This window comes from Megalobrama amblycephala, linkage group LG16 (genome assembly GCF_018812025.1).
Source record: "Megalobrama amblycephala isolate DHTTF-2021 linkage group LG16, ASM1881202v1, whole genome shotgun sequence".
NCBI lineage: Eukaryota > Metazoa > Chordata > Actinopteri > Cypriniformes > Xenocyprididae > Megalobrama > Megalobrama amblycephala.
In genome coordinates, this window is record NC_063059.1 from 42,687,911 (window position 1) to 42,708,917 (window position 21,007).

Sequence of the window (21,007 nt, forward strand, 5' to 3'; positions counted from 1 at the left end):
GTGTGTGTGTGTGTTATTGATGATCCCTTTCACTCATGGAAGAGTAGCTGGCTCAGTACCAGTCAGGGTTATTACCATCAGCTAACAGCTGATAAAGAGCAAAGGTCATGGGTTCGAATCCCAGGGGAAGCATGAATGCAGTGTGAATCCCTTTGGATGAAAGTTCTTGTGGTGTTTTCAACTCCCCTAATTCTTGCCAATGTTTATGCTCCTAATTATGACGATGTTACTTTTATCACTTCATTCTTGTCACCTATACCTGACCTTCGCTCTCATTCATTGGTTCTGGGTGGGGATTTTAATTGTGTGATGTGTCCACAACTTGATGGGTCTTCAAAAAAGTCAACTCTCTTTCAAAATGTGCTACAATTATTCAGTCTTTCCCGACTGTGGAGAAGGCTCTGTGTGATGTTTTGGAGGAGGATATACTAATTGAGGAAATAGCGGATGCGATTGCTTCCTTGAAAACGGGCAAGGCCCCAGATCCTGATGGTTTCCCATCTGACTTTTATAAAGCATTCTCCAAATTATTATGTCCGTTGTTGCTTTCAATTTTCTCAGAGAGTCTTCAAAATTCTAACCTTCTATCAAGCTACAATCTCATTAATTCTTAAGAAAGATAAATCCCCCCTTGACTGTAGTTTTTATCGTCCCATATCACTTTTAAACTGTGATTACAAGATACTAGCAAAAACATTACTAAAATCAACTTTACTAAAATCAAAGCATTGCAATTGCATAAATTAATATTAGAATAGATCTCAGTGAAACGTGTGCTGACCGACTCTAAGAGTGTACTCTTCATTGTTTTCACTCCGTGGTCCGTCTCAACCACTTTGCTTAGGAGACGCTTTAGTGCTGCGATTAAAGGAATAACGTCCGCTACAGATGCATCAGAGGAGCTGATCTCGCGGTTTCTGTTTGCGTCATCACAACATTTTCGGCCAAAAATTTCGGTAGCTGAATATTCGGTGCATCCCTAGTACTCGCCTCACTCCAGTAATGCTGAAGTCGTGGTCTCACCGGATGCTGAGAAAGCATTTGACCGCATCGAGTGGGACTATTTGATAAATGTTTTGGAGAGGTTTGGGTTTGGTTTAAAATTCATCTCTTGGATAAAACTTCTTTATGCCACTCCCAAAGCATCTGTACACTCAAATAATATTATTTCAGATTCTTTTCCATTGTGTCGGGGCACAAGGCAGGGGTGTCCCCTTTCCCCCCATTGAACCCCTGGCAATTGCACTACGTGCCGACTCTGAGGTGACGGGTATTTTCCGTGCTGGTCTAGAACTGAAGGTTTCTTTATATGCTGACGATCTTATTTTATTTATATCCAACCCTCTAGTGTCAATTCCTTAGAGTACTTTTAATATTGGACTCATTTAGTACTTTTTTGGGTTATAAGTTGAATTTTTCTAAGAGTGAATTATTCCCAGTGAATTCTGCTGCATTAAGTATTTCATATTCAAATTTCCAATTCAGAGTTGTCAGTAATCAATTTAGGTATTTGGGTGTCCAAGTGACACGTAGACATACTGACTTATTTAAAGCCAATTTTAGTCTTTTATTGGATCTAACAAAATCTTTGTTTCTATCATGGAAACCTCTTCCTCTCTCACTGATAGGAAGGGTAATTGTGGTTAAAATGAGCATTCTTCACAAATTCTTGTATTTATTTCAATGTTTGCCCATATTAATTCCCAAGTCATTTTTCTCCTGTTTGGAAAAAATTATCTCTTCTTTTATTTGGAATAATAATCCTAGGCGAATAAGTCTAAAGCATCTTATTAAGCCATGGAGGTGGGAGGTTTGGCATTGCCTAACTTTCAGACGTACTAATGGGCAGCCAACTTTAGAAACTTACTGTACAACATGATTTGCAATCGTGTAAACCTCTCTGGGTGGAAAAGAGGCGTTATGTTGTTCCCCAGCCACATTAACATCTTTGCTCCGTTCACCTGTACCCTCTCCCCACAGTATCCTGATTAAGAATCCAATCGTTAAACATTCTCTGAGGATTTGGACTCTAAATCTTAAGTGTCCTTCTTCAGTTGCACCCATTGCCTGTAATGTTTCCTTTCCACCCTCACTTTTTGATGGAGCTATCAATATTTGGAAGTCACATGGTCTTGTCACGATTGACCAACTATTTATAGATAATAATTTTGCTACGTTTGACCAACTTAAAAAAAAAATTCTCTTGCCTAATTCACACTTGTTCCAGTATTTTCAAGCTCGGAGCTTTACATTTTCCGGACTTCCCCTCCACCCCTCCTAGTGGTATATCTTAGACCAGCATAGATGTATAAGGGGGGTGGGGTGGGGGGGCTATCTCAAAGATTTACAGTATCATAAATAACAAACAAACCCCATCTAGTAGCTCATTAAAATCTCTCTGGGAGGGGGACTTGAGTATTATTTTAGAAAATGAAACATACTTCTTCAGTTAGCTCTAGACATAAGCTTATCCAGTTTAAGGTGGTACATCGTATTCATTGGTCTAAGGTGCAACTCTGTAAAATATTTCCTGATGTCGACCCCTCCTGTCCACGCTGCAGTGTACAGCCAGCCTCTCTGTTTCACTCACTCTGGGCCTGTTCTGAGTTATTAAGGTTTTGGGGGAGAATTTTTAGTTGTTTTTCAGACATTTTTACCACAGTAATAGACCCCAACCCTTTAACCGCTTTATTCGGGATTATTCCGACAATGTTAAACTGACAACTTTAGAGATGGATAATATTGCACTTTGTACACTGTTGGCTGGAAGACTTGTATTAATTAATTGGAAGCTGCCATCTCTTCCAACCTATCGTCAGTGTTTTTGACCTACTTTTTGCTCTTAAACTTGAAAAAATTCAATTTGAAATTAGAATGAAACCCGATATTTTCAAAAAATCTTGGAGCCCTTTCTTAGATTATTTTAAGGAGACAAGCTCTGGCTAAAAATGTTCATTTTTATTTATTTATTTTGCCCCCTTCTTTGTTTATTTAGATGATTATATGTGTATATGCGTATATTATACTGTAATTGTTTATATGTATGTGAGCGTTTACTTTGCTTGTTCATTTTTTGTTTTTTTACTCTCACTTGCTTAACTTTGTAATATTATAATGCGTGTACTGTGCCTTGAGATGTTTCTTTTCTAAAAATAAATAAGTCAATAAGTCAATCATTCAACATTAAAAAAAAGGAAAAGAGAATATTTTACCGTTTTCCCTCAAATGTTGTGCGTACGTTTGAACCATAAAACTGTGTTATTTTAGTAATGTTTAAAAATATTTTGAATTAGCTTTTCGTTTTAATTTTAGTGTAAGATTTAGTAATTTTAAGTGCTTTTGCCATTTTTTTTAATTTGTAAATATTTCTATATTCCTTTCAATTAGTTACATACTGTTTATAGTTCTTATTAATATTTGAATTAGGTTTCATTTTTATATTTTCAATTTTCAATTTTACTGTAAGTTTTAGTAATTTTGTTAAATGGTTTTGCCATTTTTATTTATTAATTTTTAAATATTTCTATATTCCTTTCAATTCAATTGATATTATTTAGATAACAAATAAACAAAAATATCTTTATTTAAATCAAAAAACATATTCATTTTTTATTTAGATTTTTTATTATTATTATATAATTTTTTTCCAGCATTAATGGTTATTAATGGCTAATAATAATAAAAAAAATCTTTATTTATATTTATTTATAAAATAAAATAAAATGTATTTCCTTATTTATTAATTAATTTATTTGTATTTATTTGTATTTATTATAATTTAATTATTGTTAAATTAATTGTTATTAATAGGTAATAAATAAATAAATAATCTTTATTTAAATAAAAATAAAATGTATTTATGTGTCTATATATTTATTATTATTATTATTATTATTATTATTTCCGTAATTAATGGCTATTAAACATAAATTTAAATTTATTTAAATAAAAATAAATTGTATTTATCTATTTATTTATTTATTTACATTTATTTATTATTATTGTTATTATTATTTCCAGCGTCAATGGTTAAATAATAGTTTAAATTAAATAAAATATATTTACTTATTTATTTATTTTTATTATTTATTTTTATTTATTATGATAATTTATTTCCAGCATTAATTGTTATTAATATGTAATAAATACATTTTAAAAAATCTTTATTTAAATAAAAATGCAATGTATTTATCAATTTATTTATTTACATTTATTTATTATTATTGTTGTAATTATAATTTATTTCCAGCATCAGTTGCTATTAATGGTAAATAATAAAAAAAACGTTATTTATTTATTAATAAATGACTTTAAAATGACTAATACATCAAACGAGCACACTGAATCTGGTGTTGACGTGTGTCTCTCTGTCTCAGACGGCTCGTCTCTGACCGTCTCGCGGTACGCCGTGTTGCCGGCCGGATACTGGTGGTCTCTGCTGTACGGCACGGTCATTCTGCTGCTGTGTTTGGTCGTGTGTCTGGTCGGAGCTCACATCTACGCTAAAGCCACCTTCATCATCTTCATCATCGTCATGGTGGTTCTGGGGACCATCTTTGTCAGTTTCTTCGCCGTGCCGTTTCGGAACGTCCCGCTGCCCGGCCAGACGAACTCCTCCCTCGGCCCGACGAGCGGCAACTTCACCGGCTTCAAGTTAGACACGCTGATGGGAAACGTGCAGGGTGAGTGAAACGCTTCGCACACAAGAACAAATGTGGGGCGGGTGAACAAATTGATTGGATGGTTGTGGTTTGCTATTGGTGGATCTCAGGTGAGTGACAGGTTGCCCCGCCCTCGTCATCAGAGAAGAGAAGAAATGCTCCAAGAGGAAGATATTCTGATTCAAGTTTACCAGAAACATGAATTTAAAACAGTGATTAATCATTTCTAATAAACACTGTGATATTCCATGAAGAAAACAGGAATTGACCGTTTAGATTTCATTCTTTCAGTCCGTTTACACAATAACTAATGCAGAGAAAGGGGATGCACACACTTCTGTAAAAAAAGGACAAAAGGCCACTTTCTGAATGAGGAAACTTGATTAATTACCCGCTTCGTGATTAACCGAGCATTAAAATGCATGATTAAAATCAGACACTCGTTTCTCAGAACTAGTTTTCAGTGACACAAACTTCTCACTACCTGCAAAAAAAGAGAAGCTTTTTCTGTTTTCCCCCAAACGCTGAGCATGTGATTGTTGTTGTTATTGTGTTGAATTGTGTGTGTGTTCAGCGGCCTACACCACAGACTACACCACCGGAGCGATGATGACATTCGCCACGGTGTTTGCGGTGATGTTTAACGGATGCACGGGAATCATGGCCGGATCAAACATGTCCGGTGAGTGCCGAGATGAACCTCTGTGTCCAACGAAAGTTTCGTTGATAATCTTCACAAGATAATCTTATGAAGCCTGAATACAGTCGAGAGAAGTGAAAAACTAAACCGCAGTCACATGACCTCAACATCACCACCATTAAATGTCAACAACTCTTTCAAACATGTATTTAATGTTGTAGAATTGAAAGTGAAGATATCTTGAGCTTGTGTTCACCATATAAAAACCACCTGATAAACCAGTTTCTAGGTTCTGACCTGATTTGAGTGAATCGTGTGTGTTTGTCAGGTGATCTGAAGAACCCGAGCTACTCCATTCCTCGTGGCACAATCACAGCCGTCATCTTCACCTTCATCATCTACAGCCTGCTGAGTGTGCTGATCTCCTGCACATGTGACCGGTAACACACACACACACACACACACACACACACACACACTGCCGATATATTCACATAGAAAACAGTCATTTTACAAATTTGGCCATCAGTGTATAAATGAATAATGAAACTGTATCTGTTGAAAACTGAGGAGTTTTTGGCATCTGAAAGTGGATGTGAAAGTTGGATTTGTGTGTGTGTGTGTGTGTGTGTGTGTGTGTGAACAGAAGTGTGAGTGAGGTCACATGACATTCCTGGCATTTCCAGCAGAAATGATTCAGATTGCAGGGAGTTAAATTCAATTGAACAGAATTCAGTTTGAATGCTCATGTTTGTAAATCATGTCGTTTTTTTGTTTTTTTTGCTATAATGGGGGTGTTTTAGCGTGTGTGTGTGTGTGTGTGTGTGTGTGTGTGTGTGTGTGTGTGTGTGTGTGTGTGATAATGTCTGTAATTGTGATGGAAATCACACACATGTACTGTAGTAAATACAAGTGTGTGTGTGTTTTTAGTACCTCATATGACGCATGATCCTCACATGACATGCATGAGGAAAGCTCTGTGTGTGTGTGTGTGTGTGTGTGTGTGTGTGTGAGAACAAAAAATTTACAAAGTGTACCTTTAAATAAAATTAAAATGATAACTGAAAATACAAAGGATAAAAACAAAATAATTACCAAAACTTTAAAATTATGACAACGGAGAATATAAATAAAAAAATTCAAAATATGAATAAAATCTATAATAGTATCTCAATCGTACTGAAATAACTTAAAACATGATTTTTAAGGACCTGAAGCGAATCGTGTCTGTAATGATTGAGAGGTTAGGGTGTGATTAGAGGAATTAAATTATATCAATATGAGAGATTAAAAATACTTTTTTCAGTATTATTAAAGTCATCAATCAGCTTCTCATCACTGTCACTCAAATGCTGAATGCTGATCGCCATGGAGACCCTCTCTGCCCATCGCCATGACAACAGAGGCAGTGGTTGTACATTAAAGATTAATTCACCCAATCAGGTGGAAATAAGACAGATTTTGTGTCAGTGTGAGTGAGTGCAGTGCTCTGAGTGACCAGCAGGTGGCAGTACGACACTGAGACTGTACACACACACACACACACACACACACACACACACACACACTTGTGCTGAAAATTTAATGGAAGGAGTTTGAAGAATCGCTGGAAAAATATTGAGAAATATTCAACAGCTTTAAAGGTCAGGTCTGGAGAAATCAAACTGTTCTTGATCTTTTAAAATAAAGGTACTGTAACTTTTTTAAAGCTTACTTCCAACATTAAAAAAGACGCATTTATTGAAGTTAAATATCAAAAATGAACGTCTGCGACTCCCTGACATCAGACAGACGAACATCATCACGCGCGTTTCGTGATCAGAAACTCAACTTGTAAACAGTGTTACAGCTTTCACAACTCAAGTCAGATTTCAGTCAGTAACCAATCAGAACCGAGCTCATTTGCATATAGAATGACATGCAGAACGAGTCTTAAAGGTACAGTAGCACAAACGCGCTGTTGATTTTATACTGATTGCTGAAGTTCAAGTGTTGGTGTGAGCTCATGTTGATTTAATAGATTCATCACGATGATGACGGTAAATGAATCAGCACTGATTGGAAGCCGGTTGCTGACAGAAAGAGGAAGCGATAGTGAAAGAAAACGTGTGTGTGTGTTTCTCTCAGGACTGTCAGTGTGTTCATTTATTCATTAATGCTTCAGTGTTTAATTGCATTAGTTTAAATCTGTCATTCGTCTTTTGTCGCAGATGTTTGGTCTGTCTGTCTCTTTCTGCTGCAGAGGATGAACTTTGACCTCTAATTCTCTGTGTTTCATTGTTTTTCAGTCTCTCTCACTCTGACTTAATAAATATTGATCACATAAAATAAAGGTACTTCAACTAATAGTAATAGGGGTCACCAAGGCTGCATTTATTTGATCAAAAATACAGTAAAAACAGTGAAATATTATAACAGCGTAAATCAGCTGTTTTCTATGTGAATATATAGTAAAGTGTAATTTATTCCTGTGATCAAAGCTGAATTTTCAGCATCATTACTCCAGTCTTCAGTGTCACATGATCCTTCAGAAATCATTCTGATATGATGATTTGCTGCTCAAGAAACATTTATGATTATTATCAGTGTTGAAAACAGTTCATATTTGTGTGGAATTTGTGATGCATTTTATTTTTCAGGATTATTTGATGAATAGAAAGAAGAACAGCATTTATTTGAAATAGAATCTTTTGTAACATTATAAATGTCTTTACTGTCACTTTTGATCAATTTAATGTTTCAGTGCTGTATAAAAGTCTTAAAAAATCTTACAAAATGCTTACGTTTACAGTATTTTATGGGTTTGTTGTCAGATCAGGTGTAGTTTTTACACAATTCACACTCATCTTCTGTGAACAGTAAAGCCCCGCCTCCTTTGATCTGATTGGCTGTCTCAATCACTGTGACGTTGATGAGTGCTGTTAGAGGTAGAGCAGCCTAAAAATGTAACTTTTTGTCATCCTAATGTAACTATCATAGGCCGGTAAGAGCTGTGCGTGTAAATCTCCCCTGATCTCAAGAGGTGCTTTAGTGACTGATGCTAGAGACTGCTTTAGCCTCCTTTTTAGAGGGCCCGCCTCCCATACCAGAGACCCGGGTTCAAGTCCCGCTTATATCGGGCGGATCGAACAGGAGGGGTTACATTGGTGCCGTGACCCGGATGGGAGTGAGGTTTAGGGGGTGAGTGTAGAGTCTAGAGACAGCGGCCTTTAGCCTCCTTGTTAGAGCGCCCGCCTCCCATACCAGAGACCTGGGTTCAAGTCCCGCTTATATCGGGCGGTTGGAACAGGAGGGGTTACATTGGTGCCGTGACCCGGATGGGAGTGAGGTTTAGGGGGTGAGTGTAGAGTCTAGAGACAGCGGCCTTTAGCCTCCTTGTTAGAGCGCCCGCCTCCCATACCAGAGACCCTGGTTCAAGTCCCGCTTATATCGGGCGGTTGGAACAGGAGGGGTTACATTGGTGCCGTGACCCGGATGGGAGTGAGGTTTAGGGGGTGAGTGTAGAGTCTTGAGACAGCGATATTTAGCCTCTTTTTTAGAGGGCCCGCCTCCCATACCAGAGACCCGGGTTCAAGTCCCGCTTATATCGGGCGGTTGGAACAGGAGGGGTTACATTGGTGCCGTGACCCGGATGGGAGTGAGGTTTAGGGGGTGAGTGTAGAGTCTTGAGACAGCGGCCTTTAGCCTCCTTGTTAGAGCGCCCGCCTCCCATACCAGAGACCCGGGTTCAAGTCCCGCTTATATCGGGCGGTTGGAACAGGAGGGGTTACATTGGTGCCGTGACCCGGATGGGAGTGAGGTTTAGGGGGTGAGTGTAGAGTCTTGAGACAGCGGCCTTTAGCCTCCTTGTTAGAGCGCCCGCCTCCCATACCAGAGACCCGGGTTCAAGTCCCGCTTATATCGGGCGGTTGGAACAGGAGGGGTTACATTGGTGCCGTGACCCGGATGGGAGTGAGGTTTAGGGGGTGAGTGTAGAGTCTTGAGACAGCGATATTTAGCCTCTTTTTTAGAGGGCCCGCCTCCCATACCAGAGACCCGGGTTCAAGTCCCGCTTATATCGGGCGGTTCGAACAGGAGGGTTTACATTGGTGCCGTGACCCGGATGGGAGTGAGGTTTAGGGGGTGAGTGTAGAGTCTTGAGACAGCGATATTTAGCCTCTTTTTTAGAGCGCCCGCCTCCCATACCAGAGACCCGGGTTCAAGTCCCGCTTATATCGGGCGGTTGGAACAGGAGGGGTTACATTGGTGCCGTGACCCGGATGGGAGTGAGGTTTAGGGGGTGAGTGTAGAGTCTAGAGACAGCGGCCTTTAGCCTCCTTGTTAGAGCGCCCGCCTCCCATACCAGAGACCCGGGTTCAAGTCCCCCTTATATCGGGCGGTTGGAACAGGAGGGGTTACATTGGTGCCGTGACCCGGATGGGAGTGAGGTTTAGGGGGTGAGTGTAGAGTCTAGAGACAGCGGCCTTTAGCCTCCTTGTTAGAGCGCCCGCCTCCCATACCAGAGACCCGGGTTCAAGTCCCGCTTATATCGGGCGGTTCGAACAGGAGGGTTTACATTGGTGCCGTGACCCGGATGGGAGTGAGGTTTAGGGGGTGAGTGTAGAGTCTAGAGACAGCGGCCTTTAGCCTCCTTGTTAGAGCGCCCGCCTCCCATACCAGAGACCCGGGTTCAAGTCCCGCTTATATCGGGCGGTTGGAACAGGAGGGGTTACATTGGTGCCGTGACCCGGATGGGAGTGAGGTTTAGGGGGTGAGTGTAGAGTCTTGAGACAGCGGCCTTTAGCCTCCTTGTTAGAGCGCCCGCCTCCCATACCAGAGACCCGGGTTCAAGTCCCGCTTATATCGGGCGGTTGGAACAGGAGGGGTTACATTGGTGCCGTGACCCGGATGGGAGTGAGGTTTAGGGGGTGAGTGTAGAGTCTTGAGACAGCGATATTTAGCCTCCTTGTTAGAGCGCCCGCCTCCCATACCAGAGACCCGGGTTCAAGTCCCGCTTATATCGGGCGGTTCGAACAGGAGGGGTTACACTATCTACAAACAGAGTGTAATGGAGAGCAGCATCAAGAATATCAAATATTGGGTGGGGGGCATTTCTAATTACTGGGTGATCTCGTCCCCCTCAGTATCTGCTGTGGTTTCGAGCGTTAGAGACGGATGGAGTGATGGAGACAGAGCTGTGATAGAGATAGAGGGCTTGTTAGTTATTGATCCCTCTTAATGATCCTGCTTCACTCGCCTCAGACCAGTGTTTAACTCAACAGCCATCCCTCACATCTCTGGCTCCGCCGTACAGCTGAAGGTCACGGCTCGCTTCAGACCGCCCCGTGATTATTATTATTATTGATAAGCGACACTGACCATAGCTCTGAATATATGATCACACTGCATTGCCTGTAAAATACATCCAGTGTAGTTCACTATGCAGCTGCGCTGAGAACGTTGAGCACAATCGTCTCCATTCCTATTGGTAGTGGGCGTGTCACATGCCTGCTCGTTTGCATAAAGTTAATGAGCAGCCAACTAGTTAACTTAATGGAAGGATTTTTCAGAATTCATTTCGCTCCCGTCGTACAGTCCAATAATCACCGGAGCCGCGATCAATAGGGCCAAAGTGACACGTCTGTCTCTGCTTTTCTCATATTTTTGTTTGTTTGCAGCCGTCAGTGTTTAGATTCATTCGGATCCTGTAACCAGAATTAATACCTAATAAAAGATATGGGCTGCTCGCGCACGGATGGACGGACGATTGACAGTTTCTATTTTCTGCAGAGTTGTTAACCTGCGAGAGAGAGCGCGAGCGAGACAGACGCTCCTCTACTGAAATAATTGTGTTCAGATCTGCGGTTGGTCTGTATAATTCTTAATAGAGCTGCGATGATGCTATTAAAAGCGCTCGAGCTGAAAGAAGGCGTGAGAAGAGTTTCAACCAGAGATGAACAACACGTCACTCGATTGTTGTGTGACTCTGATTTCTCTGATGGCTTCAGATTTTATTGTTTGATTGACTTCTGTTTTCCGTCATCATGTTCTCATGATCCAAACTGTATGAGTTTCTTTCTTCTGTGCAACACAAAACAGTCAACAATAACAACACTGAATGATTGATAGTTTCTAATACGTTTTATAGGTTATTTTAGCAGATGCAGAGTCAGAAATGTTGGTCTCAGAAGCAGAAGAATATGTTTAAACACAGCATCTGTATGTTGGGTTTCTCGTCTCTTAAGACACGAGTTTACATGTTCTCACAGACGCTCCGTGTCTCTCTAGGATCCTCCTGCAGAAAGATTACGGATTTCTCCGAGACATTAACGTCTGGCATCCCTTCGTGACGGTCGGCGTTTACTCCTCCACGCTGTCCGCTGCCATGAGTAACCTGATCGGAGCGTCCCGCATCCTGTACGCTCTGGCGCGGGACGACCTGTTCGGTGAGTGAACACGACACATCTGATCAAGTCACGTGGAAACTGTTGTGTTCTCCTTTATTAAAACCTTCTTGATCTTGCCACATCCCATAATGAGCCTCATTTGCATAAACATGTAACTTTGACCCTCTGATGTTTGTAAACAGCCCAGTGTAAATAAACACATTCAGCTTATATTTCACTCCCAAATTATCCCAAAATATATTTACTTTGCTCAGAAAAAATGTGCAAAAAAACATTTTTTTTTATGCAAAGTGTTTTTGTTTTGTTAGTCTGTAAACAGTTTTCTAGGTTGTGTGTGTGTGTGTGTGTGTGTGTGTGTCTTCATCTGTTCAGCATGTTGAGTGCCGTCGGTTTGCGTGTTTCTCGTGTGATGATGAATGAATGTTCTCAGATAAAGATCTAGATGTGCGAGTGATTGATTCTCCTGCTGTTGTTGGTTTCTTCACCTTCAGCTGTTGATCTGCTGATAGATGTGGAAATATGAGTCGATGTATTCAGTTACAGATCATATCAGTAGAGTTCTCCATCTCTCTCTCTCTCAGGAATAGTTCTGTCTCCAGCCAAACGCACATCTGGCAGCGGGAACCCCTGGGTGTCTGTTCTGATCTCCTGGTTTCTCGTACAGGTGAGGCGTTAAAATGAGTTTATGCATAATTGAGTGATTGTCAATCATCTCGCATGAATGAATATGATTATTATCTGTGTCTAGTCTGTTTGTGTTATGAGTTTATTAGTTATAAATGTATAAATCCCACATTTATAATTGCTCTTCTTACATCTAAGAAGCCCCTCCCTCCCATGTTTAACATGCCCCTCCCACACACAGCATCACATGTTAAATGTCCCCGCCCACATGCGAATCTCTTGACATTTGTAATGATTCTTCTAAAGGCAAATGTTTTGATTACGCTTTTCACTATATAAATAATGTTAAAATAAATAATGTAAATAATGTTAAAATACAAATTAGTTAAAAAAAGAAATTAGATGCAAATAAAAAAATAAAGAAAAATTATAAAAATAAAGAAAAACATAAAAATGAGATTAAAAAATTATAGAAATAACATTAATTAAATTAAATTTACATTAAAATAATGACAAATTAGATTCAAATAAATAAATAAAAAATAGTGGAATAAAATATAGCAAAAAATAGAAAAGATTAAAATGTATATATAAAAATAATAAGAAAAAATACAAATTTGATCAAAATAAACAAACAAATAAATTAATTGTGCCATACTATAGTGAGTAGAAAAAACTTAATGCAAAACTTCATAGAAATTGTTTTCTAAATAATATTTTACACATTTATAATATTTGTAACATAATTATTATAATATTTAATCATATATGATATTAAAATAACCTTTATACATGAAAACATTTAACTTCATTAAAAATTTTAGGATGAGTCCCTCACATTAGCATATTCATAATCTCATTAGCATATTCATAATCTCATTAGCATATTCATACCTTGTTATTGCAAAGTTGAAAATTTCTGACGCATTTATTTTCCATTAAACAGAAACTCATCCTACATTTTCCTAACTTTCCCATTTCTCTCTCTCTCTCTTTCTCTCTTTCTGTCACGGAGTCGTTAGTCTCTTATTGGTTTAAAGGTTCTTTCGACTCCCAGAATGCTTTGTGATTATGGGGGAGCTACTGCCATTAGCCATGAAGAGCAAGATGACACGACCTGGAACAGAAAACACACACACACACACACACACACATGACCTGTGCTCGTGTGCTAATGCTTTATCACAGTGTCTGCGCACTATTAAACTTCAGATAACCTCCATTAGTATGTCACACACACTCACAGAGAGAGAAGGATCTCTCATATACTACTTTATTGTGATCTGGTGACGTTTAAGTCAATCATTACTATTACTAGTAAGGTACACTACACTGACAAAAAAGATGTAAAAATTCTTTCTACTTCAAAATTTCAGTTATATTTCAAAGCGTTACTTTTCCATTTCTTTGAAACGCTTTTCACTTTTAAATTTCACAGATAATTACAAACAAAATGGCAATAACACACAAATATAGCTGCGAGCAGCAATTATCGGGGTTCAATCGCTTTAAGCCTTTTAAGCACATGTGTAAAAAGGTACAATGTTTTATTTAACAAGCCTGTAATCATCTCAGTCATACATGGAAAATACCATTTACAGCCAATGCAGGCAATTTACCATGGAAATATATCGTTTATAAAGCTTGTTATCGAGGTTGAGCCAAAACCTAGGAATAGTTCGCAAAAGTTGTTTTTTGAAATATTGAATATTCAATGAACGATTCGATGGACAGCGGCGGTCCAGGCAAAGCTGCTCTGAATGAGGAGTTCTACCATGTGGTATGAATGTTGTGGGCGTGTGCGAAAAATCATGCAATACTCAATCTTTTAAGCACGTGAAAAACACGAAGGCGCCCCCCGGTGGCTGATTTCTTTAGAATTTCTCACAGGCCTCTAGGGCCGTGAGTCAAACAGACCCAGCGAGTTTCGTTTCGATCGAACTCCGTTAACCTTCTCTGATAGCTGCTCCAAATTCATTGGCCAATGGCGGACATGTTTTTTGAGATACATTAATGTCCTCAAACACAATCATGACACATTGGACGAAGACACTGCATGCCAATTTTCAAGTCGATCGGACTAATGGTGAAGTAGTTATAGACATTTTCATGTTTTTTTTCTGTTATAGCGCCACCAAGTGGCCAATCACAGCGTCATTTTTCACGCGACCACAGAATGAGCTCTTACATGGGTGTGCCAAGTTTGGTGAAAATATCTCATTCTGTTCACGAGTTATAGCCATTTTAGTAAAAGTGGCTCCGCCCACTTCAAATGTTTTGGCGCCTCTTAGGGACCGTGAATCGAAATTTCAACTTTTTTTAATATTATTGACAGTCAGACTCTGAGAATCTCACTGCACTGGTTTGGTTCCGATCGGGTCAAGAACCTAGGACTAGATCGCAAAAGAAAGTTTTTCAAAAAATCCAAAATACCCAAAGAACGACGAGTGAATCTGAAGGAGTCGTGAGCGATTTCGTACTTTTGAGCGCTGTAGCGCCCCCGTCAGGCCGATCAGAGTGAGTCTACCAGCCCTCAAAGCTTCAAGTCTCTACGACCTACGGTTTGATCTGCTCACTTTTAGAGGAGAATGATGATCCTCAGAAATGTATCAATTACAGAAGAGTTTCAGAACTTGAATAAAAGAACGACTGAAATAATATTTTCTTGCACAACATACTCCAATAATTTTTGTTTTGTTTGAAGAATAATTTTATACAGCACAGTGTCACTTGTACCACTATCGTTTTTGTCTGAAAATGTACTAAAAAAGGGTCAAACTCCCATAATGCACTCGGAGTAGCGCTTATAAGCGGATGGTGACTCGGCAGATTAAAGCGCTGGAACTTTTCCAGATGTGTTCGTGACGTCCAAAAACACGCAACGCTTTCAAAACCCCTTTTCCTCAGGAATCTGGACGCGTTTCTTCCGTGTGACCCTGAGTTTGGATTGAGACGCAGTCGCGGCGTTCTGCCTCATAAACGCTCGATTTATCTCCGACACTTAAGCGAGTCTTAGTGTTATATACGAGGGCTCTAAAGAAGAGCACTCAATATGAGGGATAATGCTCAGCCAATATCTTAATAACACTATGTCTGAATTAGAGCAACCACACACACACACACACACACACACACACACACACACACACACACACACACACTCTTGTTGGACACTGTGTGCATTTCAATGAGGGATGAGTAGAATATAGTGAAACAAGGGCTCTGTTCCAAACCCTAGTGAGCCGCCTACATAGGCAGCAGTTATGATGCACCTAATTTTTCATCTAATATATTATATTTGATGTCATAGTTTTATTAGTTTTAGCTCTGCAGCTCTAGGATTTTGGATTTGGAGATGCGGTGGCTAGTGATGATGATGACCAAACCTTCTCTCTCTGTGTGTCTCAGCTGGTGTTGTTCTCAGGGAAGTTGAACACTATCGCGAGTATCGTCAGCATCTTCTTCCTGCTGGTCTACGCCACTGTGGATTTGGCCTGTCTGGCGCTGGAATGGGCGTCCGCCCCGAACTTCAGGTGATGCATCTCCGTTTTATGAATCGAACCGTGTCAAATCCTTTAATGGCAAAGGCCGACATGCTTTCTGTGCGTGTCCTGATCAATATTGACCATGTGCTGCCCTATTGACTCAAGGTCAGAGGTCAAGGTTAAACACATTCAGCTCCCCGCGGCTGATTGGCTGGGAGTGTTGAGGAGGCGGGGCTTCCCTGCAGCCGAGTGCGCTCTGTTTGCTGTCGATTGTTTTTCAGTGTTGTTTGTTGTGTCTGCAGAGGCATGTTAGATTAAAAGCCATTTAGTGTTCAAATCCCCAGAGAGACCGCCGTGATTAGCATAGTTAATTTAGCTGAACCACTCCAAAGTTTATCGTCAACATGGGAGAGAGCTGTGTGTGTGTGTGTGTGTGTGTGTGTGTGTTGGATCTGGGCTGCTGCACTCACAGGAAAATCTGGCAAAAGAGAGTTTTAAAGTTGTACTTTAGAAGCAGGATTAGGGCTAAGAAATCAATGTTTTTCTCCATTTTAGTTTTTCTGGATTCTATTTTAATGATTACATTTTTAATTTTAGTAATCAAAAAGAATTATAATTCATTTAAATTATGAAACTTATACAATTTAGCAACAATTTTTTAAAAGATAAACAAAAATTACAAAGTAAAGGCCCTATGAAATACATTTTATTTTTTCCCAAATTCTGTTTTTTTTTTGTGCTTTAGTTTTTATGGATTCTATTTTAATGGTTAAATTTGAATTTTAGTAATTAAAAACATTCTTATTAATTGAAATCATGAAAATTATACAGTTTAACAACAATTTACAAAAAAAGTGATTTAAATTAAAACATGTTTCATTAATTTTATTATTATTACTTTGAGAATTACATTCTAGTGTACAATTGTAATATATTTCTGTCACAATTTCTTAATTTAAACTGAAAACATAAAATAAAAAAAACACTATTTTTTAGTATTTTGGCGGGTTGTAGTGAAGACCAGTGAGTTTCTGTGTATTTGATGATAGTTTTTCCACAGAAAACACCACGAGTGTCAGGCGTTCACTGCAATAATGATGTTCTTCCTCAGTGTTTCTGTCTTGTTTTCCAGCACAAACATCTAAACATTCTTAAATCAAGATACATTCACTGGAGAAAAACAATGACGCAAGAGATTTTTCAGTAACAAGTCTTGTTATACTGAAAAATGTGTCAAAATGAAGTGAGTTTGTGCTTAAAACAAGAACAAATATCTGCTAATAGATTCAGAAAAATAATCTTGTTTTTCATTTAAATTAAGTTTATTTTTCTGACCACATTGACAGATATTTGTTCTTATTTTAAACACAAACTCACTTCATTTTGATTAAATTTTTCAACTGTAGATGGAAATAAATTTAAAGATTCACTATAATATGAGAAATGGATTCACATCTGGTTTTGTGAACGTCTGTTTAATCCAGTGCCAAACCGGCTTTATCCGTGACTGGGCTTCATCTGTTCCCGATTTGACGTAATCCAGACTTCTCTCTGCTAAGATTATCAGATGTTCACTAATGAAATGATCCTGATGTGTTCCTGACCCATGTTTAACACAAACACTGCTGATATCTAAATGTGACGATGTTTCTTGGCTTTCTTTGTTCGAGGATAACGGCTGATCTTTCACTCCGGCGGTTTGGAGTTGGACTGAATTTCAGATGAGGCGGTTTGTGTTTTGGCTGCGTTCCTGTCTAAGTAGACGCAGGCGATTCTGAGTCCAAGAGATTCGGTGTGTCCAGAATTAATGAGATGAAACTTTTGAGAAAAAATGAGAGAGAGGGAAAGAAAACAAACTGACAGATGCTCATCAATCAAAATTAAGAGGGAAGAAAAGAGGGGAAGAAAAGCAAAGAAGTGAAGAGAAAACTCAATGGTTTTGTGCTTTAACATGATGCCGTTCTTCTGCTAGCTGTGCATTTTCAGTCGTTTGACAATCAGCATAAAGTCTGGTCCACATTACAGATTAAAACTGAGAGTTTTGTTTTTATGTTCTGTTTATGGGTTAGAAAATACTGAAGGTGAAATTCATTCGTTAACAAATTAACCACATTAGTAGACATGAACAAACGATGAACAATACTTCAACAGCATTTATCGATCTTAGTTAATGGTAGTTTTTAAGGTTGAATGTTGTGTCTGTTGACATTAGTTAATGCGCTGTGAACTAACATTTTTATTAACTAACATTAAATGCTGTAAAAATTAATTGCTCATTGTTCATGTTAGCTAATGCATTAACTAATGTTTATGAATGAGACACTTATTGTATAGCGTTATCATAGACATTAATAGTTTTGGGAAAAAAACTTAACAACACTGTAAAATCTAACTGAAATTTACTGAATGTTTACTAAAAATTAATTGCAGTTTATAGTAAAAAGTTAAGTGGACTGAATCAAATGTACTTGTTGTGTTTTATGCTGGATTAATATGCAAGAGATTTAAGTTAATTTTATGTTTCTCATTTTAATAATTTTATTAAATGGTTATTTCAGTTACACCAAGTTTATAATATTCAGAAATTTTATATATATATATATATATAATTTTTTTTTTTTTTTTTTTTTTTCCAGGCTCAAATTTAAAAAAGTTCACTTAAACTCATAAGTATTGTTTTTTATTCATGGTTTAAGACCAACATTTCCTCCCTAAAAAATAAAAAATATTTTGTTTGGTTTTTATGTTACATTTAAGGGTGAGAAAATCCTAAGTTGTAGACAATAATAGTTTTGGGAAAAACTATCAATCTAACAATGAATTTTACTGAATGTTTACTAAAAATAAATTAGTTATGTCAACTCAATATCTGAGCCAAACTTATTTGATTCATATGCATTAGCTTTAAGTTAATTTGATGTTTCTAAAGATGTAAAAATTCTTAAATCAAGATACATTTACTTGAGAAGCAAAAACACTTAAGATATAATTCTTGTTTTCTGAAATGAAGTGAGTTTGAAACAAGAACAGAAATCTGCCAATGGGGTCAGAAAAATAAATTAATTCAAAAGAAAAACAGCATTGTTTTTTTTCTGACTCCATTGGAAAATATTTGTTTTTGTTTTAAGCTTAAACTCACTTCATTTTGATACATTTTCAGTAAACAACACTTAATATCTTGCATCATTTTTCTTCTCCAGTAAATGTATCTTGATTTAATAATGTTTAGATATGTGTGCTGGAAAACAAGACAGAAACACAAACTAAGAAAATAATTATTTGCAGTGTATAGTGTAATTTAATATTTAGAAATGTTTTGTTTTTTTAGACTCAATTGAAATAATATCACTTAAACTTATAAATATTGTTTTCAGCTGAACTATTTCGTCAGTTTTCTTACTTTAATTTATAGGGTATAACAGTGAAATATTGTGCACAGCTGCCCTGGTCGATCTGTACAGAAATTCTTAAAACACAAATAACAGAAAATATCTGGTTCATTTGTTACTAAGTTTATGCCTCAAACCACAGCAGTCAAACGCAGAGATTTGTTCTTCCTCACAGGCTTTAACGCTGCCAGACTTGTGTTGTTGTTTGTGCGATGGATCCTCAGGTGAGGAAGACACTGATCAGCACCTGTTGTTTTGTTTAGTTCTGATGTTTGTGTGAACACGATCAGCACAGCTGAACCCAGATCACTGCTGAATGAAATCAGGGAATGTTAAAGACGTTTTCATGGCGGTTTGTGAATTTTTATGCTAATTTGCAAATTTGTACACAGTTTGGTGTCCATAAGATTTAAAAAAAAATGTTTTTGAAAAAGTCTCTTCTGCTCACCAAAGCTGCATTAATCTGATCAAAAATACAGTAAAATTCTGAAATATTATTCCAGTGTAAATCAGCTGTTTTCTATGTGAATATATAGTAAAGTGTAATTTATTCCTGTGATCAAAGCTGAATTTTCAGCATCATTACTCCAGTCTTCAGTGTCACATGATCCTTCAGAAATCATTCTGATATGATGATTTGCTGCTCAAAAAAACATTTATGATTATTATCAGTGTCGTGTAGCTTCAGATTTTTTCACAAGAGCAGCATTTATTTGAAAAAGATGCGTCCCATTTGGACTGAAATACACTGTAAACTCTCATATAGTCAACCTGACGCATTTGGCGCTTTTCCCTTGAAAAGTTAGTCAATTTAATGAGTTTGGTGTGTGATGGAGCTCCTGTGGCATGTCTGTTATATTATACCTTCAAGTCAGAAAATGAGTTGCTCCTCACGTTGTTAATTGGTTGATTGAAATGAGGAAAGCAATTAAACTGATTAATGGCCCCTTCAACTGATTCTACTGTCCCTCTAATCAGATGCTGATTGAAACGCTGTGAGTTTCTACACCTCCGCCGAGTGAGAGTGTGTGTGTCGCACGGGTCATTTTGGCAGCGGGAAGTTTGCTTTTTGCTGACATGAGCAGGGTGACATCACTTTGAGTGCAGATCTGCTGGCTTTTAACATAATTGCTGCTGCTGCTCAGAGCGGCGCTGGAGGAGACGAGGAGGGAGGAGAAAAAGGAATGGAAGTGAAAGAGAAGAAAGACACAAACAGGGCGAAACAGACGCCAGTGAAATGGCAGATAAATGAAAAGAAAAGAGGAATCGAAAGGGGGAGTGTGAAAGAGACTGAGGGGAAAACTGGAATGAGATTCTGTGTGTGTGTGTGTGTGTGTGTGTGTGTGTGTGTGTGTGTGTGTGTGTGTGTGTGTGTGTGAGAGAGTGAGAGAGAGAGAGAATCATGCAAAATCTTTCAAGAATGTATCCAGGTCATATTTCAGGCCAAAATCAAAAGAAAGAAAGAGAAAAAATTATATTTTGCATAATAAAAATTAAGCCATTTGAATCCATTAAGTATTTCTGACATTATTTTCAGGACAGTTAATTACACAATCTTCATAAATATTCATTGTTGTAAAAAATTTAAACTGTAAAGTACTTCATATGAAACTGCATGATATGGAATTACATTAAACAAATAGATATACTGACATATACCAATGGCATGTGTTTGGGGGCGGGGCTATCGGAAAGTGTTTGGGGAATGTGTTTGACATTATTTTTACATCTCAGTTTTTTCTCATTAGTTTTCTTTTACTAATGATCATTATATTAGTAAAATAATTGATTACAAAATATACACCCATACACTAAAAAATGC

At 38.0% G+C, this 21,007-nt stretch overlaps 1 protein-coding gene across 1 annotated transcript in view; it reads left to right on the plus strand.

Moving 5' to 3' along the window:
- Positions 1 to 21,007, plus strand: part of zgc:153039 (uncharacterized protein LOC767698 homolog) — a 38,756-nt gene that overhangs the window by 4,651 nt on the left and 13,098 nt on the right. Inside the window, exons 4-9 of the mRNA XM_048159908.1 lie at positions 4,377 to 4,682; positions 5,236 to 5,343; positions 5,630 to 5,741; positions 11,569 to 11,726; positions 12,269 to 12,351; positions 15,720 to 15,844. Coding sequence (XP_048015865.1) covers positions 4,377 to 4,682; positions 5,236 to 5,343; positions 5,630 to 5,741; positions 11,569 to 11,726; positions 12,269 to 12,351; positions 15,720 to 15,844 — 892 coding nt within the window. The remainder of the gene's footprint in view (positions 1 to 4,376; positions 4,683 to 5,235; positions 5,344 to 5,629; positions 5,742 to 11,568; positions 11,727 to 12,268; positions 12,352 to 15,719; positions 15,845 to 21,007) is intronic.